The sequence below is a fragment of the Perna viridis genome, chromosome 7 (genome assembly GCF_037379345.1).
Source record: "Perna viridis isolate PV_CMFRI_1.1 ecotype Kerala chromosome 7, ASM3737934v1, whole genome shotgun sequence".
In the NCBI taxonomy this organism is placed as follows: domain Eukaryota; kingdom Metazoa; phylum Mollusca; class Bivalvia; order Mytilida; family Mytilidae; genus Perna; species Perna viridis.
The window spans coordinates 30,449,144-30,476,620 of NC_142451.1; the positions used below are offsets into that span (position 1 = coordinate 30,449,144).

The window sequence follows — 27,477 nt, forward strand, 5'->3', positions numbered from 1 at the left end:
AGTATGTATTTTTACAACAAAATTCCTAAAAATCTCTAAACAAAAGCTAGATATAAGATAGAAACCACGAAAAAAAAAATGAATATTTCAAAACCAGCCTCATACACTTAACAGCTTTAATACTTCAACAGCCGTTATTTTAGCTGCTTTAAACCTGTTTATGTAATGATTTAGGCATCTTTTCTATCCTTAAATCTTTTAAAGTTTTTTGAGTGTTAACCTAATAAAGTCAAAATGTCCATTCATCAGGATAAGCCCTGTTAAACATTTTATCAACCTGAATTGAACTACAGAAAAAGCTATCATTCATCAATAAGGATAAATAAAACGGTATATTTCATCTTGTTTATCTGAAATCCCATCTGAATTGATCTGTACATAGGTTATTTTGATATTTCAATACATAAGTTAATTGTTCAAATGTATGCAAATGTTTGTTTAATAGTACTAGAGTACATATCAAATGATGCAGAAAAATACAGGGGCAAGATAGACTTTGAAGTTTATAATCTTCCGCACTCAAATGCATGACACTCCTGTAGTGGTGTCTTCTAGTACTGACAGAGATAGTGCATTTCTACTTCAAATCTATTCTTATATCAAACAAAGTGTAATACTGCTTCATTTTTTTCACATTTCGGCCATGTATTTTGACTTGATGTATATGGATTGTCATTTTCTATCGATGCTTTGGAATGTTTGGCAATATTTGAAGCTTTTAAGCCATAAAAAAGGGGAATACTCAAATTGAATTAAGGGTATATACTTGTTATCTTTATTATGGAGATTTGTATGACTAACCCTTAATCCTAAATATGCATATGTACAACCTATTCTTTTCAAAAAGTTTTCACCCGGTCTTGTACTAGAATTCCCCCATATTTGTACGTTTGATACTGCTACTTTTCCATTAATAAAAAGTTGTTAGAGTTGAAAAATAGTAAGTATTATAAATAACCATATAAGTAACCATGAAAGGTAAATATAACATTTTTGGTTGATACACCATTTCTGCTACAAGTATCTCTCCTAACTCTTGATTTACCAAATAAATTCAGAAATAGAATTTCAATTCTTGTTTCGAGTAGGGAAAAACATGTCACCGTGTTCAAATGTATTCATTAACGACGCCCGCATACCGCGTCAATGGCAACGTTACCGGGACACGACGGGATTAATATAAAAACCAAGTTCAAGTATGGTGGCTTGATGTTTTTACTATTTTTCCTTTCTCACAAAATAGTTGCTAAAGTATGCGTCTACTATATGAAGTACACTTCTTCATAAATTAAGCCAAAGTTTAAATGATTATGTAAGCAAACTCTTGAAACAGATTTTCTTGAGTGAAATAAGTAGCTTATTTCGACAAACAAACGTACAAACAGATTGAGAAATGAAAGAATAGCAGACTTCAAAAGAGTCTTTCAAACGTTTATGTAGAGGTGCAGTGATAACAGTCCAGTTACTGTCACTAGGAGAAATATTGCAGCTAAACAGTGTTTTAATCACTTCTGACACAAATGTAAAAATATTTTTTAATGATAGATACGCCTGGTATATGCTCCCATATTACTCTCCAGAGCCGCAGTTGACCTTGTCTGTATATTACCATCTTTTTATTTTTATTTATTGTTTTTGTATCTATTTTTATAATGTTATCCTCGTGGTCTCTTAGCGTTTGCATTTCGAGTCACGTTTTTTAGTTCAGGAAATGAAAGAAAAGCGAAAAGGATAAGGATAGCGACTTCCGCTTCATATATTCAATGGAATTTAAGAATGTGACTTCGAATATATAGAAAATAAAAACATGACTTTGTTTCTTTTGCTTTGCAAGATTTAATAGCAAAATACTGGTGAAATCAACTGCAGTTTCAGCTGAAATTAATTTCTTTTTTTCAGAATAAGGTTATATGTTAAACTTACACATTTGCAATTAAACTTGATATCCATCTGAGTATACATAACACTAGAATAATCTATATAGATCAACAAAATACAAGAAAGTTCCTTAACTCTAAAAAAAAAAAAAAAATTTAAACTATCAGTGTTCTTTATAAAATACTTAGTCGAAGCCATATCTGAAGAAGCAGACCCAACTTGTGAAAATTTCATAATAATTTATATATTAAAAAAAAAAAGAATCCCTATTTATAAAACTTCTCATCTTAAGGTGTAGCCCTAGGGTAAGGGATATAACTCTTGAAATCAGTGATATGTTTATATAATATTCAATTTCACAAAAGCCTTTCAAGCTTTCATTTGAAACAGAATGAAATCAGTCCAAGTTATTTTGATGCTTACATGAGATTGTTGTAAAATGGTGAATACAAACGTTCCAATTATTTTAAGAGTTGTGTCCCTTACCGTAGGTCTACCTCCTTAAATCATCTTGAAGCTCAACGATCTAAACAATTCTATTTCCACTCTACTGCATGATTGGAATTGAGTATTTTGTGTATCGGTACATGGAGGAAACAAATATATTGATATGTTAAGATATGATAAGACTTCAATGTCGCACGTAATTCACCATTGTACATTATATTAATCTAATAATTAATATCAGCAGGAGTTTTATATATATGTCGAATGTCCGTTGGTACCGAAAAAAATGTTTTGGTTTGCGTCAAGAGTTTTGCTTAAAAAGACAGACACATACTCCACTTTAAAATATTTGATTTGAAAAGCAACAACATTCAAATTATTGACAATTAATGAGTAAAAAGCAGAGGTTTATGATTATACCAAAATATTCTAATAGAATCAAAAGTATAGAAAAAACCTTTCTAACACCATTTTTGAACCAAGATAAGCATCCTTCAAACAAATGGATACATACTAAATAAAATGGCCAATACACAACTGTTTCAGATGTTTATATACATCGCCTTTACTATCAATTAAGAAATCAATTTATGTACTTCTCTGTCTAAGAATCAGGCATAATGAGAATTAAGTGTGGCACATGAAGAAAACAAATTGCATTATCTAAGTATTTACACCTCATAACCTCTAGAAATAACCACCAAAACGTTTGCAACGCTTGCCTTTTTAAGATATTGTAAGGTCAAATTTAGTTGAAATGCACTTTTTCACCATATATGCAGTAAAAAATATCTACATCATTTTCGGTGGTTTCCTAGATGTATTGGAAAAATTGAGGCAAAAAGACCATTTTAATAAAAATGATGTGCCACCCACTGACAGATTCTTACACAGAATGGTACTTAAATGATGTTTACTTCAGCGGTGATTATACAGTGGCCTAAGGACTGTAGTAAAATACAAATCTAACCGTAATATCAGACTATTTTACGGTGTCGTAATTACATTATTGATAGAGTTGTGCTAAATCAAATACTTTAACGATACCGTTTTCTACGATCGAACTTCTATCTGGAATATTATGTGTAGTAATTATTTTGTATTGACTTATTTTGCACCCTATGTCTTTTGGTGACAATCTTTCACCATGCTGCCTCTACATCAAATGTGTCCGTTTAAGCCAAAAATGGTAGCAACATCTTATCTAAATGATATGGTTATCCATATTTTGATGTGGTCTTTTTTTAATATACGAATTTTGATTCTGTCCAGTTAACACTGGAAACTGACCATTTCAATTTTAATAACAATTTAAAAAGTGTATCTGTTTTTTATTCATTTCTACTATTTAAAAAAAAACGGTTATGATAACATAAAAGCAAAAATTGCATCAGCATTTGACCTAGTAATCTTGATCAGTGTTAGGATGTAAGCAACCTCATCTATACTGTTTTTACTTAAATTAACGTTTGTAGTTTAAATATTATTTAACTGACGGAATCACCGTTATGTATGATATTTTAGAATTAAAAAAATAAATAGTTTCATAATAACATAAAACGTATGCATATTGAATATTTCATTCTTATAAATATTTCGAATATTTAATTTGTTCCTGCAATCAACACTTCATATATAAAGTTACCATCAGAAAGGGTACTAAATGTGTCAATGCAGTCTTGTATTGGTGTATAAATGGTCTGCACTCATGACTGGGTACGGTTGTAAAGAAGGAATAAAATTTGAGAAATGAATAGCCGTATCATGTTTGAATGGAATATTAAGGACAAATTTTATACCTCCTGAATTAAATTTTATATGGAATTAACAATTGTCAACTTATGCATCGTTCTACTTGTGTTCTTTGTTATAGAAAAAGGATGTTTAAAGTACGTTTTTGTGGAACATTATACTGCGATTTATGTTTTTATATGGTTTTTTTTGCCATCCTTCTTTAAATAATAAGAATTTTGACTTGAGAAAATATTCAACAACATCAAATACAGCATTACAATCTTGTTGGCTTAAATGCTTTGGTCATTTCATGCTTGTTGAATATCATGCCATTTTAAATCATGATTTTAAAGTACTCAACAAGTTTTGTAGTTTTCGTAGAATTCTTGATTAGGTTAAGTGACATATTTCATCAAAACAGCTTTCTAACTTAGATTCTCCTTTTGATGTTTTGAGCACTAATATCTTTAGCAAGTTTTTAAAAGTATCAGATATTGTAGTAAATTGACTTATAATATACTGAGATTAGAAAATTTGTGTTTGTATTGGAATTACATATAAACTCTGTAATCAATACAAAAATTTTAGCCTGTGTATTCAGAGTTAAATAAATAAACTTATCACTTTAACTTCTCATTAAAGATTAGCAGCTATTTAAATTTTGTTGGTTAATGCTCTTTTGTCGGACTTTGGCTGCACAACTTAACGTTGTATTCAAAACCATTTTTATTTCTTACGACAGAAATCTCTAAAACAAATGGTACGAAATTAGATTTTAGAATTTTTCGATTAGAAATTGATATAATTTTGACTAAATTTGTCTTAATATTAGTATACTCATTCGCTTTATAGCATCCTCGGGATAGGGCGACACAATAGGGCCCTATCTAAAATCTAGCGAAGTAGGATAAACAATCTAAGTAATACAAAGGGAATAAAGAAAATTATAGTAATTTTCAGACATTTCCTATTCAAAAATTTATATATTTTTTGAAAAAAATAAGTGCCAAAAATATTGCATATTCTGTTTTAGAATTAAATCTATGAACTGGACTAAGAAAATGCCTTTGACAACTGAAATTTTAAATTGATTTTGCAGTTATATCTACCTGTGTCATAAGCCTATCATCACCATTGCCCTCTTCATCTTTGAAAATGATATTTGGGTTCTCATTCTTTACAAGATCTTTAAACCTTGCATCGTTTCGAGTAATTTTTCCCTCTGGAACTCCACTTGCACCAATAGTGTTTTCTGAGACATTAGGAACATGTTGTTTATACACTAACACTGTCATAATTTTTGGACGTCTTCGACTGCCGGATCCTCGAGAAGGTCCACATTGAAGACAGGAATCAACGAGTAAAAGAAAGACAAAAAATCCTGTAAGAATATTGTTGGTTATCCTATAAGAAAGCATTCCGTGTGTCTTTATTTTGATGGCTTTAAGCCTATTATTTGTCTTTTCTAAACACAAGATTTATTTCTACATTACAAATATATTTTTTTCTATTGTTATCAAAATTAAATTCAAACCATTATATTATAAACTAATCCACAAGTACTAATTAGTCAACAATAGCGAACACCATCTTTTCTGGATATTAAGCCCTCGAATGACCTTAGATGTCAGCTCTGGTTCACAGTTATGTAACATGATGTACACTGATTTATTTTTGATACTGTCGTAGTTTTTGACTTTTCGGTTTGAAAGACCATCATGTGACACGATTTGCATTATTATTTTTGACTTAATGTTCAGTTCGGACCTCTGCTTTCTGATTGGTTTAACACTCCAAACATGACGTCAAGTTTAACACAGTACATATAATATAAGACTGCCCACTTATTTTTAAAAAATCGTATTCAACTGTGGCAAATTCGATGTGATCTTTGTTTAGATCAACAGATAACTTCCACTGTGTACTGACTTAAATTGGTCCTTTAGTAAACACCTGGAAAGAAGAAAAGAAAAGATTTGACTCTATGTGATAGACATGTTACTTATTAGAATGAAATCCGATTAAACTAGTTTTTGTGCATCGGCATGTAAGATTTTACGGTTTTTATGGATAAAATGATAAACATTATATATATTTTTCCTTTTTGTGACTATTGTTATGTATGGTTCATTGACAAAAATAGTCTTGAGGAGTATTAAGAATTTCCCTCTTTATTGGTCACTTAGGACAAAATTTTATTACAAGCAAGTGTTTAAGATTGACAACATTTGAGAATATTGCTACGGAAAAAGTAATAAAACCAAGTTATTTTTACCAATCGTTGGTGCAATTATCACCACTTTACAAGTAAAACTTGGTTCACAATTATTTCTCAATAAAACTAAGAAATATAATCAATATAAAATTAATAAAACGTTAAAATTTGCGAAATGATGCACAAAATATACACACGTTAAAAGGCCTACCCAATAATTTGATAAAATTACTCTTGAAATGTCTAAAGGTTGTCATTATGTATGAATAGAAATCTTAAAAATAGTTTGATAATATTAGAAAAAATATCAACCGTATCTGAGAAGATGTCCATATTTAAAATTTGTTACTTCAATGCTTTGACTATACTGTTATTTTCTTCTTGAAAGAGTTCTAAAGAAATAGGGTTACTACCTTATTGGTACTTATCGTTAACTTACTTTTACCTTTACACGACGGGATTAATATAAAAACCAATTCAAATGTGGTGGCTTGATTTTTTTACTATTTTTTCTTTCTTACAAAATGGTTGCTAAAGACAAATAGAAAAAATAGAAAACGGCTAGGCTCAGAAAACGGCGTGACAAAATAAAAAAAAAAACATAAGCACAAATACTATACATTGTTTCGAAATTTTATGAAAATGTGTTTAACATTTCACAATCAACATGCATGGTACTACGTTTACCCCTTTCCTCTGTGACAGACACCCAAAGAGATAAATTCTTAAATTTGACTGAAATCGATTCAATAGAATAATGGAAATATATATAAACAGAAAACAAATAAAGACTGGTTTACTGCAGTTTTATTAAACAAAACCTGGTGCGGAAAAGAGCTGTAAGGTACACGTCACGAAGAATGAAAATATGTTTTTTTAGAGCTCAAACAGCTCATTTGAAAAAAAAAATTATCATCTTAAGATGGTACCATATTTTCTTTTATTTTCGAAAAATGAAAAATCGTCTATATTATACGTAAAAATAATGCATAATGTTCATATTAATCTCGGAACAATCAGACTTAATTTCCGGATTCCTTCTTTCAGAACCGTTAGCAATTAGTTCAATAGTGGCCATTGTTATCATGTAATTATCGGATTTGGCCATTGTCTGGTAATTTGCAACTCAATATTGGGCTCGTCATGGACCGGCTAGAAAAAGTGATGATTGTCTCTTAGTTCTGAATCAATATCATAAACCGTGTGTTGAAGGTTTTGGAAAATATGGTAATAAAACAAAATTCACACACAACAGGCTTCGTCATCGTCTATTTTAAAATGAAATTTGGATTGTCATTTAACCAAAAAAAGCCTCTGGTGTTTACTGTAGCTGTTGACAGGAAAGAAATAATAGTTCTTTAAAAGTTGGAACGACCTTGTCATATGATTACAAACATTATTAAGGAAAAAAATAATAAAAAAAAACCAAAGTTTGTTTCATTTTTATATTTTATATGACTATGAGTCAAAATACAATGAATATCAATAAATTCAAAAAAGAAATTGTAATTTCTACCTAGACTTTAATTTAGTTGAAAATGTTTCTTCGGAAATAAAGTATTTAGTGCAATTTCTATGAAGTGCTTTGTGAGCCACTATATCATTGAGTTTAAAAGATCAAGTAAACAATTAGTATTATTGTTTGAAATTTAACAAAACCATTTAAAATAAATTTGATCGGTTGTGTTAAAAATCGGGGGTATCGACAAATTAATTACATCTAAAGTTTATATCTATTTAATCACGGGAACTTAAAAGATTAAAATGCCAACGGCCCTATGTAACCACTTGACCGCGGTCAGATCTAGTTAGACTAAACGTTTATGGTAAAACTGTAACAGTATGATAAAAATCACAGTTTTTAGAGAACAATAATGCCCCTTTATTGATGATTATTATAACAACTCTACCTTCCAAAGTGGAAAATTATCACGTCTTCAGCCCATTGAATTTCTATCCAATTATTTAGTGGAGACTTTAATAGCTATCCTCTTTACAAAGAGTGACCAAGAACCACCTGTCTTTCGTTATTGTTGGTTGGTATAATTGTTTGACAGTTTGTTGCCGCTACAAAGTATGATTTTGCTACAGACGTATCAGCTGAGCTTTGATAACAATGAGTAACTTGTATCTCTTATGAATCATTATATACTTTTTTTAATTGTAAATATAATGAAGCCTATAGAACTGGTCATCAGAAATACTTGGGCAGAAATATATTATTCATAGATATTTTTGAGTGACAGATCTACAGATTTGGAAAAAAAGAGTGTTCCGGGTTATATTTTGCTCATTTTTATTCAACCTGTGCACAAAATGTACGAATTTTTCAACATATAAAGGGGCCTCTGACCCTTGAAACTCACCGTAGGACCTGCCAATGTTTTTAAAGAAAATAAAAAAAAATAAAATGATTATATGATGGTTTTCTGTCCCCGTCCGATTTGATGAATATCATGTAAACTTGCGTAGTCTTTCAAATAAAATGTCCTTATGTTGAAGTTTTGTTTGTTTGTTTGCGTTGAATGTTGCAGGGAGAACTTGCTATTAAAAGACAATTTAGATAAGCAATCAATGTTTTTTGGATAAATTCTATCTTCTTAAAGTGGTGTATAGGCTTTTTTATCAGTTCAAACAACGAAGAGAAGAATTTGCTTTTAGTTATAAAGTTTAATTTGTACATGTAGACCTGCTGCTATAACTTTGGCATTACATGGTCTTGAAGATGGATAACCGTTGACTCTGCCATGGGACGATCTGCTTGTTTGAATAAGAACTAATGTTTTGTTGAAAAGAGCATCATTGAAAAAAAGTCTAAAAATATGATAACACAATGGCAGTAAGAAACTATTTACAAAACAGCAGTACAGTTGATCAAAATATTGTAATTAATAAAAGAAATAATGGTGAACAAAAGTGCCGTAAAAAATGTCCGAAAGAGCTTTGTTGATCCCTTAAATCATTTTTATTTATTCTGAAATTGAGTCTGACTCTAAACCCGACCTTATTCATTAAGCTTTGCACATCACGAACAAATTAAGCTGCAGTGCTAATAGTTAGCTAGTAAACGGATTTATATTCATTACATTATTTATGTGACATATCTATAACATTATCTGTCACCTTTTGAATAAAAAATAATAGAGTATTTTAAAGGTTTTAGGAGCGCATTGGGTCATCGACGGGCAATAGTATTGCGTTCCGTTCATGTTTTGTTCATATTTACGATAAAGATCGACGTGACAAGATGTCAAATCGTCAAACTTGATTATGCAAGTATCATTTGGTATATATCAAATATGAGTTACACTTTCTCAGCAATAACTATAATCTGGCGAGAACAAAGACTTCCAGAAGTTTCTTATACGTCTAGATCACACTAACAATGGTTGTTTCTGATAAAAAAAAACCCGCAAAAATTACTCAGTAAAAAATTGTCTTTAATTTAGTACTAATTCTTAATTCCAAATTCACAAACATTAATATTCCGGGAAGGATTATATAAAACCCTTTTTTTTCATTTTGAAAATAAAATCATCATAAATTTTACCTACAACAAATAGATACGATGAAAATATCACAAGATGTCATTTTATAGGACATGTTACTAAGACTGAATTAAAAAAAAAACAAATATATATGAAATATTTGGTATTTTCAATTTTGACAGTTATCAAATTTTCACATTTTGCTATGTATAATATTTTGTACAACCAAACGTGTACAAATATTATAAATACTTGAAATGAAAATGTTTTGCGGAAAGGTACTAGAGAAAAATAATAAGTAAAAATACATCTGACATATTTAACAGATCGATCCTTAAAAGATTTTTACCAAATCAAAATTTTATCCATTGAGTTTTGTAGATATGTTTTAAAAAAGACGGGTGTTTTAGTGTATTTTTTTGTAATATTATTGTAGTTTATGTGAATAGACATAATTACAGTAAAGACCACGGCCTATCATTAGTTGAAGCACGTTTACCCATGTTTACAAATTTAGTAGATATTACGATAACGAGGATAGCATGTTTCGAATATGTATCAAATACCCTTAAAATATTAGTTTCACTAAAGAACATATATTGTTTGAAAGCTAGAAAAGGGACTTGTTAAACTACAAAGTATACCAATATTTGTGGCTTTGACAATTACAATTTGCTCTTTATTTATGATCTGGCTACATATATCTTCACCGTAATCTGCACTTAAATCATACTAGTGAAATAAATCAAATATCAATCACCTGTGTCCACAAATTTGATATTCTAGTCCTTTTTCGTAGCTACGTCTAGTTTTAAATTTACTTTTCTTATCTGTTGAAACAATGCAACTACGTATAAATAACTCGATTCATGACTAACAGCTGCTCTTTTCAACAAGAAAACATACAAGATAAATGATATAACTAAAATACTCATTATTGTACTGTAGATTTTTTTTACTATTTTATTATTTAAACCAACCTATGTATTGTGCAAATATTTCTTTTTACACTATTACTGAAAACAAAACAGTAATTGTTCCACAGTTTTAATACATTATTGCTTAATTCTTGTTGATATAAAACGGCCCTATGAAGTTAATGTTCTTATAAGTTTATTTAAAGAAGTAGCCCATGATTTCTGAGTAAACCTTGAGAAAGATTTTTTCTAATTTATAATATCTATGTAACTCCAAGTTTAAGAAAAACTAAGTATAGTGACCTTATCGAAAGTGTGACCTAGACTGTAAGTTAACACTCAATAACAGGAAATTAAGCCGTAAATTTACTTTGACAAACAAATGATCGGTCAATAAAATACCTATTACCACTCATTCTTACAAATAAGAAAGATACCATGAGAAATAAACAATCCAGATTTATGTTAGTAAAATTATTTCTCAAACAGGAAAAAAAAAGATTTATATCAATATTGATCTAGATAGCCATTGCATGATTTGTTTATCCGTTTTGAATCTTCAATTTTCAAAAGTTGAATTTTTTTAACAACATAAACTTTAAATTAGAAGTTTCAACCCAATCAGAAAATCACTGTATTGCTCAAATTGGTTTAAGACCTAACTAATTGAAATTTTATTATCATTGAAGTACAAAGGATTCTGATTAAGACTCGAGGTCATCTTTAAAAAGAGAAGTGGGAACTTAAAAGTAAAACAATATGCTTAAAGAAAATGGTATTTTAATCAGATAAAACAATCAAATTTATTTTCAATTAAGACAAAAGCTGGAATAGGATAATGCTATATCAACAAACAGGATCTACTAACAAAAACGCTAGATCTTAACTCGCACAGTAATAAATAACAGAAGATAGAATCAGAAAACAAGTGATAATCGCTAAATCCTACCTTAACTGCATATAAATCCCTTGTTTAAACTTAAAACAAAAAAATGTTCTCACGATCTACCCGTTACAACGGTAAATCCCGCAAGTATTGGTAAAATTTGATCAAGCAACGATAAGAGTACAGCAGTTTACCCCGGGTTGTTAAATACAAGAGTTAAACTGTCTGGCGGTCACTGATCAATTAAAAGATTTGGCCAAGTGTTTAATCGGGGCAATTGATACCAAAACTTTATCACCACGCCTTCTTTGAAAAAGAATAAGAGAAGAAAAGAATTCGTGGCGTACTTTTATTTTTCACACAGTATGACGTTTCTTTCATATGGAATTTCAAAATGTTTAATATAAAATCTGTTAAAAGTAACATTGCAGTGAGAAATGTATACAGTTACCAAATAAAAACTCCTCTTGTACAAGTCTGTCTAAAAGCAGGGTCAATAAGATTTTATTGTAAATATTTACTGACACTGCTGTTCCATTAGTGAACCTCTGATCTGTATCGGTAAAATTTTGGCTAGTTTCGAGGTATTATGCATTGCACGACAGTGAGACTGTCGCCATATTTTCTTTGCAGAAAATTCGTTGATGGAATGACCGTCGATCCCGAAGAAAAAGCCACCCACAATCATAATTATACTCATTTAACAGTAGGAGAAAAACATATATGTCAGCCTGCAAAGTATACAAAGTCCATTTAATAATTCTTTTCGAAATTTAGCATGTAAAAAATTCCTAAAAAGATGTAAGGCTAATGTTAGGAAGAAGAGATTAATTGAAAATACAGACAAACCAATTACAAAACAAAAAAAAACAAAAACAAAAACAAAAACAAAAAAAAAACAAAACAAAAACAAAAACAAAAACAAAAAACAAAACAAAAAACAAAAATGATTAGAATAAGGATAGAAAGAACAAAACATATAAAGCAGCTCAGCAGGAACAAAACACCAACCAATAAGCAATTTCAATAATGATTTACGATAAAAAAAATATGTACACAGACATGCAGTTAAGATGTAAAACAATTCCTTTAAAGTTCCTTTTTTTTAAATTAATTTTGAGACGTTTTTCACTAGAGTGGAAGAAGATACACACGGTGAAAGGCAAAACTATAAATCCTAAAATGATCTCTTGAAACACACATAAGTTGGATCTTAATCTAATAAAGCATTGTCAATATGTATTCGCAATAATAAGAATAAGAAATATTTAAAAAGGAAATATGGCCAATAGAATGAAATTAATTTAATGATTTAGATCAGCTAATTAAATGAAAACAATTTATGTAGAGTTAACATTGTAATCGTTCCACTATTGAAAGGTTCAATCGAATGTTTAGTTATCGACAAAACACTCTATTCAAATTAGAGTTCTTAGTCGGTGTCCCTAAATGTTTGTCAACTGCAGTGACCAATTATTGTTTAAATTTGAATAAAGAGATTTAAAAACTAAAACATTATGTCAATCGTAGAAAGAAAATTAATCGAAATTCATCGATAACCAATGAATGAATTGGGTAAAATGAACGATTGCTGATCGGGGCTAATCGATGTACAATTATTTGACTATGTACTACAAACGGATGATTGATTTAAGGTAAACGATACAGAACTAAGGATTCTTTATGTGACTGTAATTCTTTGCCAAATATTTAAATGGAATGATGATTGTATAGAAAAGAAGTAATGTTAAGTAAATGTGTGGGTCATTTTACAGCCACCCTTCCTAAGGAAACCAGCGACTAGTATTCTGTTAAGTAAACATTCAATGCAAACACTACTCGAATGCTAATGTACATATAAATCTGTTCGTCACTATAAGTCTTCCATTATATGTGGTAAAAAATCAAATAAAACATGTTAGGTACGATAACTTACTAACAGTGTATGAATAAGGATAATAAAATAAAGTTTAGATTATATTATGGTTGTGCTAAGACTGTCACGTTGATATTTTGTCAATTATTTAGTGCAATATTTACAGAAATTAATGTCCCAAAGACATCAAAACAACCACTATAGTAACATATTACTCATGAAAATTTCACAATACGGTAAAAACGATATAGCCTTTAATTAAAGATCAATATATAGAACTTATACTAAACAAAGACTTGAAAAAAGTAGAGATATACTTATATTATAAACATTTTCAGTAGTTATTTTTAAGGGTACCGAAACGTAACTTGAAACTTAAAATGATAAATCTCTTATATTCTGTAATACATACCTCGATGATTAAAGGACGTTTCATTTCAGGTGCATTTTTTTAGTTTTTGAAGGAGCACAAAATGATCATTGAGTGATTATTATGGAGTTTCACCTTTTAATTCTTATATGACGTTTAAACATTATAATTATGTCTATAATTTCATGACTTTATCTTCATTTTTTTGAAAAGCACTCAATGTTTTAAAACATTGAAACAACAAGCCTAAATACACGTTTACAATGCCGAATAACATATAGTACAAAGTCAATGATTATTGAAACTGACTAGCAAAATGCCGCAAGCAACAACGGGAATAACATTTTATGGTATTTAAGTCTTAAATTTATACATTTGTATATACTTTATAAGGCTTCTGGAACAGAGTTTTTGGTGCAAGATTGAAGTCATCACTACAGAGGTTCTATGGTCGTCATCATGAACCCATGGATCGTTACAATGTATCCATCTGCATCATAAAAACTGATTTGTTCAACGTGTCATAGTTTTCCTTTCCTCTTTCGTCAACCCCGTACTTGACCTTTATGAGCAACTCGGCGGGTGTTTCTAGAAAAGCAGAGGTGGCTTACCCTACCGATGCACCAGGTACATGCTCCCAGTTTTTAGTGGAGTCCTGGTTCATTTACTTTTGTTACATTGTATGTATTATTTTAGTTTTTTTATGTTCTTCGTTGTGTTTGCTTTCCATGTCTGTTTGTCCGTAGATTACATTCTTTTAATTTCCGCTAGAATCTTGGATCCCTTGATTACTCTTATTCAAACAGCTATGTTTTAAAGCAGGTGTGGAGCTCTTCTCTCATTTTGACACTTCAGCGACCCATTATTTATCGATTAAGAAAATTAAAGGAATAGAGACGTTTCAAAGCTATTTAGAGTAATAGTAATAAGTATGGAAAAATGCAAAATGAACAAAAACAACAACAACAACAACAAAGTCCGTCAAACATCATGCGTGTAAAATTGGAATAATAATTACCATCTCTGTCAGTTTGCAAAAAACAAATGCAGTTTTCTTTTTTCTCAATATCACACCAAGCTACGATTTAACACTGATCTAGGCCAAGTAAAGCAGTGCAATTTAACAGACAATATGGAGACATAGTTCTATTAAATACAGTTTAAGGAATGAAAGTAACTCTATTCCCTACTGTTCGTACTAAAACATTAAAGAGATAACGAAAGCAGAAAATACCAAAGGGATATTCTTTAAGTGTATCATAGAGTGTGCTATCCTTTAAATGGTGTAAGCTGTCTTTGGACAAAATGCTTGAGTAAACTTCGTTGCTGTTCATCGTGACAGAGATATAGACCGTGGTCCACTTTTTGAAATACTACGTCAGCGTATACTTAGTTCGTGAAACGAATATTTATAAATATTGCAAAAGCTTTTTCACTTTTTCCAAGAGTTAGGTTTTTTCTACTATTTCAAAGATAATATGAGGAAGGTGAAACCTTGAACGCTCCTGAAGAAACATATGAATTCAAACACCTACGTTCTTTCGTAATTGGTAAAGTGTGTAATGACATACGATTTTTATTGTCCTTATGCATTTTTCTATTGTCATGGTCTGAAATATATGTGGGCCGAAATGTTCAGCTTTGGTTAGGAACTGTGCGTTGTCATTGTCCAAAATGTCTTTGAGTCGAATTGTCTGGTATTGATTACGTAATTTTCGTAAACATTCTGGTGCCAATTTTGAAAATGCTCAGATTCATTTTGTAATTAATCATTGAAGTTAGTTCATGTCTTCTAGTCTGGTGTGGTCCTCAGTCGCATTTACGAAGTACACGAAAATGAAGCTACCACTGTTTTAAGCTCCCAGTTTTACATGCACAAACCGGATATCGATGTTTTTTTTCTGCCAATAAGTATGAAGGACCCAGTTGATAATACAGCCATTTACACTCGAAAGCCTATGATAATTTAATTGCACAAGAGAATATAAAATATTCAGACTGCACCGTATCATCCACATACATGTACTAAATTGCTATGGAAATGAAAACCATTATACATCTATGTCAGTCTGAATAAAATGAAGACCAGTTTACAGAACTAGTGATCCAAAGTCTTAAACAAAGAGACAAAGACAACTTTAAAAAATAAACTAATAACATAAAAACAAATGAGAGAACCTAAAAATACTGATTTGAGAGGAGTTATTCTTTCTACCTAAAACAGAGAAATCTCACTAAAACAAGTCGTGTTATGAGAGTTCTCTTTAAAGCTAGATAAACCTTTCAAAATAACAACTTATGAAATATAGGTGGTTCTATACATACAATATTACAATTTTCTGGTGCAAATTCTAGAAATAAAAAGCACGCATTTACTTTGCGTGCAGATAAGACAAATTTCACACAAATGTTAGGCTTAATTTGTACAACTCTTGATTGTAAACGTGTATTTGTATAAAAAAAGTTCTGAATAAACATTATTAATTCTCTATACATGCAAGAATAGTTTTAAGCTAACAGGCATATGGGTGTATACCTCATAAAGACAATCAAAATAAGCATCTATGATATTATCTCTACAACCGAAATAAACAAATTGTTAGATTTTTCTCGATGTGGTTTAATTAATTCTTTAAATAGCTACCTCTCCAGAACAGCACTACCTGAACTACAACACAGTCATGCAAATAACTGTGGAGTTGTATTGTAAAATATTCTGATAAAAATTATGAATTTATGAATTGTTTTAAATGATGAGGATTGCTGGGTGTCAAATTCATACTAATCCCATAGCAAATAGCAAGACTCAAAGTTGATGACAGGGATATACGAAGAGATGTAACTTGTATCAACATTTTTAACAGAAATGATTTATTATCATATTGGTTTTGAAAAACGAAACAAAAAATGAATTACATAATAGAAAAAGATACGGTTTAGTCATTGACTAAACATGTGGTTGTTATTAATGCCTCGTAAGTGAGGGCGTGAAAGATATAGGTACATCTGTGGTTATGTTGTCACACAACTAAGATAAAACAAATATAACAAAACACTCTTATCAGAGAGATATGAATAATTACGATAGAAACCAGTATATTACTTAATTTTAAGAAGTAAATTGATTTGAATAAAAGAAGAAAGAAAAAAAAAAAAAAAAAAAAAAAAAAAAAAAAAAAAAAGACCAAAAAAAAAAGTGTTCTATGACAAATAAAAATCTTGTCGAAGTACAGGGACTTTGTACGCGAAGGCGTATATCTCCCTCTTGCGATCGGAGTTTAAAGTACTTCTCTGTCTAAGAATCGTGTAAAATGTGTGTAAGGAGTGGCACATAAAGAAAATAAAACCGGAGATATTTGATTGCATAATTCAAGTATTAATACCTCATAATCTCTATAAAAGAAATGGAAAAGAGAAAAAAAGACAATTTTCCCCACACTTTTCCCATATAAGCAGTCAAAAAAAATCTATGTCACAGATGCTTCAGGATGAATTTAAATAGTTTATCTGTTGTTTTCTAGATGTATTGAATATTTTTTAGTAAAAATGAAAATTGAAAATGATTTTCTACCTGTTGCCTGATTCTTACACAGAATGGTACTTAATTTTGTTGCATCACTGTTCCTCGCTACCATACAGATAACACACACTGTAGGCGGACTAAAGCAATGTGTTTGCCTTGCACATTCTTGCTCCTTCATTTTCAGTTGAAACAGTGAGTATTCGTCAATTTGGGAAAAGCGATCAATCGAACTCAAATTTCACGTGAAAAGCATTTTACTGCAATAAATTTCATTATCAAATCAACCATACAGTATATGAAATTTATGCATGGTCATTTTACTATTACACTATTTATAAGAAAACGATCAGATAAAATGTTTTATAAAAGCTAACACTTTGCGATTCTTGTTTTCTTAATGGAAGATGTGTTTAAGTTAAATATTTATACCTTGTGAACCATGCACATAATTTTTTTTCTAATACTCCGATTTCTATCAAATTCTATAATCAAGATGGAATAAAGGCCGTACTTTCACTGCACATTTTGTACTGATTTGAGTAAAGATTTGCAGGTCTTTTACGTGATATATTTTACAGTTTTTCGCTTAATTAGACAAACACTAATATTTACATAAACGCGATTGTTCAGAATCAAACATAAATACCAATCATATAAATATTAGAAATTTTGATATGCTGTACACGTTTTTCAAATAGTAACCTTTTACAAGCATCATACTAGCGAACTTCAATTCATACTTTGGACATGAAAAGACCATCTGTATGCCTAAAATATGTATTTGTGCGGACTAGAGAAGAATTTCTGGTCAATTATTTCGATCAATTATCAGTTTTATTTCAAAAAGTAAGCGGTTAAATCATAAAATCGAACAAATATCGATCATCATATTGAACGAATTTACATTTGTCATGTTATGATATTCTTCGGATAAAAGAATAGTTTAGTGTACGAAACAATTGATTGAAAATATTAAACAAGTCTCATTGCAACAAAGCTCAGAATGCATGGCTAGTAAAATATGGGTTACTAAACGATATCATAATCTTTTTATACAGATATTGCAAATTTTACATGTAAAGGAAATTCCAAGACATATAGTGGTAAACAATGATAGCCGATGTCTCGTGAGCGTCTCTAACTAAATAACGTATATAATTGTTCAAGACGGTTAGTAAATATAGAAACGTCTAATACGAAATTTTCGGTTCTATATTACGGTAAAATGCACAAAGATCACGTGAAGTAAAGTTTTCACTGGTTCAAAAATATAATGTGTAGTAAGTTAACCTAAGTTATAGCAAAAGGTATGATGAAAAGCAACAAATGCACCATCGTATAACTGAGTAATCAAGGGAACCAAGGTTATAACGGTAATCAAAAGAATGCAATTAGGGACAAAGACCAGACATGGAAAACAGACATACACAACAAAGAACATAAAGTAACTAAAATTATACATACAAAGTAAGAAAAGCAAATGAGCAACTCGGACTCCACTAAAAACTTGGAGCATGGATTAGGCGCAAAGGCAGGGCAAGCAACCTCTGCTTTAAAAATAGTACTTACAGAGATCACCATTTCAAAAAGTGTAAATACATCTTCAAGTAAGCTCTGAAGGGCCCCGACAATAAAAGTAGTAAAAACCACGGTTACAGAACAATGGCACTCCTTCAAAATGAACTGAAAAGTCAAATATGACACTGAGACACATTAATGACCAAAAATGATATTTGGTCGAAATCATGCATTTGTAACCAAGAATCATGCTGCAAGCGCAGCTGACAACTTGGAAATAGTGGACAGGTACCTTAATAAATGCACGTACTTAAATATTTTATTTCATATCGATTCAATATTTTGTACTAACATCATTTACCTGATGAAGAATTATCGATGATTGTACTTAGATTTGTGCTAGATTGAAGTATGTAGTTTGTTATGAAACGATAGATGACCATTAATAAGTACGAACATTTGCATTTGTTTTTGAACAAGTTTATTAACAAACGTCTATTACAACGACAAGGTAAGACAGGTAGGGAGAAAACCAAGTTGTTTTATTATTATCGAGTAGTATTTTATATTCGGTTGATCAACTTCTCTTAGCTATGTAAATGAGGTAACAGTTTATCCTATGAAAAGTCTGTCGGAGCAACATGTTTGAAAATATTCAAACAAAAGTTTATTTTTCCTCAACATACGCTTAGATTATTTTCTTATCATTATGGGTTATAATAGTATATGCTTTGGACTTGTTTATATGAGAAGTCTTTAATATCAGTAATGAAAGATAAATGGCTTCATACCTTCAAGCCACACGTGAAATGTATGTTACTGCTTCAAACAATTGACATATATAGCATTTTGTGTCTTATTTTTAATCAAAATTTTATTTGCGGTTTCCCAGACTCCAATATTGGGAATGGTTGTCGTTTTCTTGCCTCCCCATAAACCTAAACCACCTTTTAACCGACATCTTTAATACATCAGTTTTTATTTTCCTTACAAAATAGGTCAGTGTTGTATGATATAAGGATGTTATGAAAGGATTCAACGTTTATTATATAGATAAAGATCAACTAGACATTAATAAACGATTTTAACAAGGGTTGCAGAGTAGGTTATTTTGTAACAGTCAAAGAATGATATTCCTTTGCAGTTACATTTGGGAATAGTGCATTTATATTTTATGTTTATATTGAGATAACAGAATTGAAAATAACTCATTCGTCGAGAGTACATCATTGATTTAAAATGTTGTTCCATTCACCACTACTTTATAGTATTATTCCTAACACTTTGTTGTCTTTGTTAAAATCATTTTTACTCAGTTAAACTCTACAAATATCGATACCCACACTTAAGTGTAAGTGTTTGCAAGAATCAGGCAAAATTGAAAAATACCCATCGATCAGACAATATAATATCACTCAAGGATGCTCTCTTTATTTGAAAAGAACATTATTTGATCTATACATAAACGGATTAGCTCAGACATTTTTCTTAGAAAAATGAGGTTTTTGACAGAGTTAACTGCCCTTGAAATGTTCATTTCCCGTGCATTTCGATGAAATTGTAACTCAATGGTCCAAAATGATATTGAAAATCTTGTCTAGTGCAAATAGTCAAATTACACTATCAAAATGATGGTTTTTGTAATACCATGTTTCATCAACCGCCTGATTCTTACATGTGCTGACGCTTATAATGTTTTAGTTTGTCATTATTACTGTATTTCCATTGTGTTATTGACTTATACTTGTTCATTTAGATGTTTCACACAGTGGCTACACAGTCTGTGAACAGTATTGACAAAACATACAGATGACATTTATAGTCAAAACCGTTTAGGCAAATATGATATGCATCTCTATCGTCGAGACTAGTTAGCGACAAATTTTCCCAATTGGTGACAGATCAACCTTTACCATCTGTTTTACAACAAAAATTAATTTTTTATTATATTGAATCAAACAAAGATATTAGCCCCAAAGTTAATTTCAGTTTATCAGATGATGAACACTTTACTGCAGGCTAAGTGACCAACCAAGCTCTTCACAAGTATGTGTCGTATGAAATTAAAGTATATTTTAAGTTTTAATCAGTAAAAAACATAATATTCAGACTATAGTTTGCCCTTGGGGTAAACATCATGTGCTAAGCAGTTCCAGACGAAGTCTGCTGCTTAAGCTTAAAGTTCTTTTTATTACCGACAGTCGTTATCAAGCCGCCATTGTGGACGCAATATCTCGTATTATTCACACGTTTTCAGACAGTTTATTTCATAAGGAAGTTATGTTATGATATCTGAAAAAGAAAAGCTTTTGATTTAAGCGATCTTTGGATCGTCATTAACTTAAGTTGTTGTTCGTGTAAAGATTTGACCGATACCGATTGAACACATTGGTACAATTTAGTTTTCAATTTATGAAAGGTTTTTTAGTGTATATCTTTTAACAGGACTTTTACAAAACTTCTTGCATAAGTCACACAACTTAACTCTATAGTTGACTCAAATTGAATTCATTGAATACATCGATGGGTTTTAGCAAGCCCTCTCCATATGTTTCTGTTACTTTCCTTTAATGATGTTCAGCCCCGTGCAGGTCCGGATGTTAAAAGAATAGGCCTGCAGCAGCGCTAAGCTTGTCGTAAAAGGCGACTAAATAGTGCTCAGAACCTTAGCCGGGGGCTAGGGCGCTCTGCCCACAGAGCAACTGGGTTGTGTGCCCCAGGTGGTGGAATGGGGTACTCATTGCGTATTACATGCTGGGGTTGTCAGGCTATAATACGGAAAACCTGACTGCAAGCCATAGTGGTGCACCGTGTTGGGAAAGATGCCACGTTCCTCGCACGTTAAAAAACCCTACTGTAGTATTCTCGCGGAGTAGGAACCATAGGGCTCCGTCACAGGAGGCTAAATTGCCCAACCCTACCCACCTCTCCCTATTTCCAGTGTCATTCAAAATTTCTCGACCCCATAAGCCTTGCGTCCGATCCCATTTTTCATTTCATCATCATTTCATGTTTACTTTATAATCCACGTCATGTTCATCGCCTCAATATAGCTGAAATATTGCTGCTTTGGCGTTAAACCCCAAGAAACAAACAAACAAATTTTGATGATGTTCATAAATGAATTTTAAAAGAGTAACCAAGGAAACAAGGTTATAGCGGTAATCAAAAGAACGCAATCCAGGGACAAAGACCAGACAATGAAAACAGACACACACAAAGAAGAACATGAAGTACTTAAAATCATACATACAAAATAACAAAAGCAAATAAAGTAGACAATAAACTAAATGTTTGCAAGTCATAACATAGTAAGTTCGTTATAAGAACAATATTTAATATATTTCATTAGTGGAGAGTAACGATTAAACAAAATATATCGAAAAAACAATTTAACAACAGCAACCGCAACAAATTCGACCTTTATCAAAACAATGTACTAATTTCTCATGATGTGTCCGATGTCCTGTTATTAGTCATTAACATAAACGAATATTTACGATGTATCATTCAAAAGCAAGTACCCAATCACCTGTCAAGCAAAATATAAGAATAGTTTATATTTTTCAACTAATTCGATATGCACCAATTGACCTACATTAGTCAAGTAGTCGCTTCGCAGACAGTTGTGAACCGATGTTGAATGTTATTCGCAATTCAAACACACCCGTGAAACTTCATACTAAACTTAAAACTGTATTAAATACTCAGAAAGAAACTGTCAGATTCTAACAAAGAATGCAGTTGATATCAATTAGAAAGGAACGACATTTATAGTAAGTATAGAAAATAAATACAGATGGTATTTTATTATTTAAGTGTTAGTCTCCATAACAAACATGCAGTGAATGAGTGGATACAACAGTATATTATCACAAAACAAAACAAAACAAAACAAAACAAACAAACAAAACAAACAAAAAAATAAATAAATAAAATCCAATAATGCATATACGCTATACAGGACAACTACATTTAACATCACCCCTACGAATATATGTTTTTCCATGGTGTCGTAGAGGTTAAAAGTTGGTTATTCCTAACCTTTATTTTTATTCACGTAAATACATTGTTTGTGTTAATGATAACTTCGACACAACAATAGTTTTTTTTATCATGAAATATGCCTGATTCCAAGAAATGTTTGTACCCAATATAAGGCAACCATGCAATATACTGCACTTTAAATTCACATTTCACTATTCTTTCAAATATTTTACATACATGCATATAGAATTTCAAAATCAATTATTATCTAATAAGCATGCAAACAACATTTATGCTTGGCCTGACAATAAGAAAAAAAAACGAAGGCATCAGTCTCTTACTGAAGGGTTATATAAGAAATTTTGGGTAAGAATTTTCTGAAAAAAAAAGGAACTCATTTTATAATAATATTACAACGTATCGATATGTTGTTTCTTGTTACATATTTATGTAATCGCTGTTCTCATCAAGATTGTACTTGTTTTAAAATTTATACAATATATCTGTAAATATTAATAAGAAAGATAACACTTTTGTTAATAAAATTTACATGAACTATCTATAAATAAATAAGCTAACCTTCCAAACAAACACGTCTTGGCATCTAACAATTCTGTTATCAGTACAATATGTTTTTTTTTGCATCAGAAGATATTCGTTGTGGTTCAGTTTTATAAATGTGTAATAAAATGTTTCACTTTGAAGAAAGCTGTAAAAGCCATAATAAAAAAAATATTTTAGTAATTTGAATTTAATTTAATAAATATTTTTAAAAGAAGTTTGACCTTTTGATTCACAAAGACTACTTATGAATAGAAAATATTAATGAAATTTCACAAATTTCAATACAATATATGAAGGTTGAAAGAGTTTAATTGACTTCAAAGCGAGTCCATCATCAAATCAAGCATTAAACAAATTTAATACCTGCATAGAGTGTTTGATGACAGGAGAAAATATCTAACTTATTATTTGAAAATCATTGTAGTTTTTGTATACGAAATAAATAATTTGTACTGTACAAGTCCCGTTGACAAATTACTTTTGAAAGGGATTGTAACGTATTATGGAGTTTACATGGGTTGATTATTGAGTAGGAGGAGTTGTACTCACAATCTGACCAAAATATAGACTAGATTCAATTGCAATTAAACTATTTTAAGTGAATCTTTATTATAATAGATGATGAGCTCTATTAAACAGCGCTAGGAGAGCTTCTTACTTTAAAGGAACTTGTCATTTTATTAATTGAAATATTAAGATACGACTTGATATGCTTTCAAATCGAGGTGTTGAAGCTGGGCCTTGATCAAGAATAATTTAACGCCCCCTTTTAACCACAGAAGATTTTTTCACTATTTCTCACCGTATTCATAAAATTTCCCAATCAAATAATGTAAGTTTGCATATTCCCATAGATTTGACGTTTGAAAACAAATCCAACATGACAGAGAAAGCCCACATCAATTAGAATAGTATTATGTCAATTCAGTACAAATTTCATAACAATTTTATATAAGGACATAATAACTACAATAGCACAACGAAAACTCGAAATTTTGATATGAAATTAACAAAGTGAAGAAGCAAAAAATAAATTCTAAAGTTTTATTTGAAATGAATATTCCATTATTATTAGAGAGAAAAGGCAATGATTATAGCCTTAAGTGACGCCTTAACCGGTTCATTTGTATGTAATTCTCCAAGATCAAGGCAATTTCGTTGTAAGTACCAGCAGACATTTTAACCGTCAGAACATTGATTTAAATTTTTTTTTTTTTAAATATTTCTTGATTTTCTTATCCAAATGTACAGACTTTCAAAAAGCATAAGGACATTGGTCAAATCAAATACAACCTTACTCCAGTCGAATTGCAAAACATGTACATTTACTGCCCATCTTTTTGTTTAAAGCGTTCCAGAAAAACAACAAAATGAAACAAATATGTTTTGCCTGGATAATATTATATAGAATTAGCACCAAATTTTGATAAAATATGTGTTTATGTATTTTCAGGACGTAATCTATCATTCTACAGCTTAGACGGCAATTTTCTGCTCAGACATAACACTAAACTAGTTCAGAAAAATGAAATAGACAGAAGCGTCCAATTACACGTTTCATTCCCTGATATTAATTATCTCTACATCAAAGTGCACCATGGTACTCTCGACATTTCTAAAATACCTGTCTGTGGATAACAGGCCGTAAGCATATAATTGTCATCGATTTCTTTATTGCCTTATGTTACCTTTTCATCACTTAAATTTCCAATTTAACGAAATTAGTATTTAAAGGAGATGACAATATAGCTCAATTCGATGAAGAATTTCTTTTGTTGTCAATTTGAATTGTTTTGTGAATTGACTCTTTAAACAAAATGTGTAAAACCAAATGTCTTGAAGCACTGTTTGGAGATAAAGCTGCCTTTCTTTGTACGTCTTAATCCGATTTAAATGTTATTAAAATTTGATTTCCTTTGATGTTTGTATATATTATGAACTTTGGTCAAGTTATGACTGTCTTTAGATTTCTTAAAGAGCTCATTTTATAGTGAGTAGAGGGAAAACTTAATACCCAACACATAAATGGAAAATTTCGGATTTGTATTTCTCTTTTGTTTTTATAAATTGCAAGCATGCTTTATTTTAGTTATTACCACTATACACAATTCTGATTAGAAATTGGTAAATATAATGAATTCGTTTGTGTGGAAAACATTTGCATACCATTCAGTAGCAAAATATTGTTTTCTGTATAATGAGTCAATATATACTTGTCTTATATTTGTTATATTTCATTTTCGACTGGCATATTATCAGGATAAATTGGGAAGTTTATGGGACATTCATAGGAGCAAAATGCATCATCATGTGTCTTAAAACATGTGGAAACAAAAGTTTAGAACTGATATGGGAAAACATGCTTTGTCCATATAATTACACATGAAAGCGTATGTTTTCTTCAAAACCATAGGAAAATCATTCTCTTTTTACATATGAAATTTAATAGAAAACTAACTATATCCATATGAGTTTGATCAAAATTTCTTGTTTGAATGAAGTATATTTTTCTTGCGGTCCTAATCATATGAAACGTACGTTTTGTAGGTGATTCACTAAAGTAGTTTTTCCAGTGTACAAGTATTTGAAATAGTTAACGGACGAAAAAGGATGAATTATGTGATGAAGATAGTCTTTAAAATTTATTTATTTTTATATTATTTAGCCGAAAACTGAGAATGGATTAAGAAACAAAAATACCAATCATTTCTATGATTAAACATAGCCAGTAATAATAATAAAATGTTGTGTATATGAGTTTTCTTATTGACTTTGTCAAATTTGTCTTGTCACTTTATAGCTTTTTGTACGTAATTGTGAGAAAATAAGTCTCACTTTTTTTTTTTAAATTGAAAAGAAAATTATAAAGCCTTATAAGAAAAATAATCAATGTTATGAGAAATGGAACAATACTAAAATTTCGTACAATCAAACTCAATTTGTACATGTAATATAGCTAATATAAAAAAAACTGATTTGGTTATCAAGAAAAAATCGTGCTAGTAATTAAGGAGGTAGATCTAGGGTAAGGGGCATAACTCTTGAAATCAGTGATATGTTTATATCATATTCAATTTCACCAAAGCCTATCAAGCTTTCATTTAAAACAGAATGGAATCAACCAAGTTACTTTGATGCTTACATAAAAATAAAGTAAAATGCTGAATACAAACGTTCCAATTATTTGTAAGAGTTGTGTCCTTTCCCCTAGATCTACCTCCTTAAGTATTAGCAAACTATTATTTAGACAGAAATAATTAGTCATGTGTATGCCATTCTTCCACACAAAAAACTATTATTGTTAAAGATGGTTGCCTTTGCAACCTGCTCCTTGTGTTAATTAACAAATACTTTCGTATCTTGCAGGAAAACACTGATTATTTTTTTGTTTCCTTTCTTAGTTTTTTGTTTTTAATATACTTTGTGACTTTCAATAAATATGTGGCTTAACTTTCCATGTTTTAAAAATAAACAAATTCGAAAAAGTATTAGAAAACTCCTTTATGTTCCGCGCTACTATTGTTAACCAAATATTGAACAATTTGAATATCATTATTATGTGTCACCATATTGTCTTATTATACAAAACCATTTGCTTCAGTGTTACCATTATGTGATTTTGATGCACAACGGAAGTTATTCTATTGAGGCAAGATTTAAAATTATATAAAACTTCAGACAGTCATAAGTAGTAAATATATAGAAGTTTGGTTACTTAATCTTACAAAATGCCTTCTATTTTTATGTATTTTTTATGAGAGCATAAATACATCCTAGATGTACCGTTCATGTATGTATACAAATTCAAATTTTAATTCCTTGCCTCCGATTAAGAGCTAACGCGCCCAATTTGTATATCAGTTAACAGCAAACGGTAAAAATGTGAAGAAAATAAATGAATATACCTGGTATGACAGCGACAATATCTATTTTCAATTAATTCATATTTCAGTTCTATAATGACCAATTTCGGACTATATTTAAAAAGATAACTTATGTACTTTTAAAAATGTAGAAACTATCGTCTATTACACGGAAAACATTATAGGACATTGCTAATCATTTGTATACAAC

At 30.4% G+C, this 27,477-nt stretch overlaps 1 protein-coding gene across 4 annotated transcripts in view; it reads right to left on the reverse strand.

The window, feature by feature from the left end:
* LOC148612239 (sonic hedgehog protein-like) overlaps window positions 1–27,477 on the reverse strand; it is a 57,031-nt gene that overhangs the window by 12,754 nt on the left and 16,800 nt on the right. For 3 of the 4 annotated variants that reach the window (XM_088593500.1, XM_088593497.1, XM_088593499.1), the window contains exon 2: window positions 5,169–6,012. In XM_088593500.1, the coding sequence (XP_088449626.1) occupies window positions 5,169–5,477 (309 nt within the window). In that variant the 5' untranslated portion in view covers window positions 5,478–6,012. Of the gene's footprint in view, window positions 1–5,168; window positions 6,013–11,628; window positions 11,741–27,477 lie in introns of those variants that run through there. The other variant, XM_088593498.1, reaches the window with a different exon arrangement.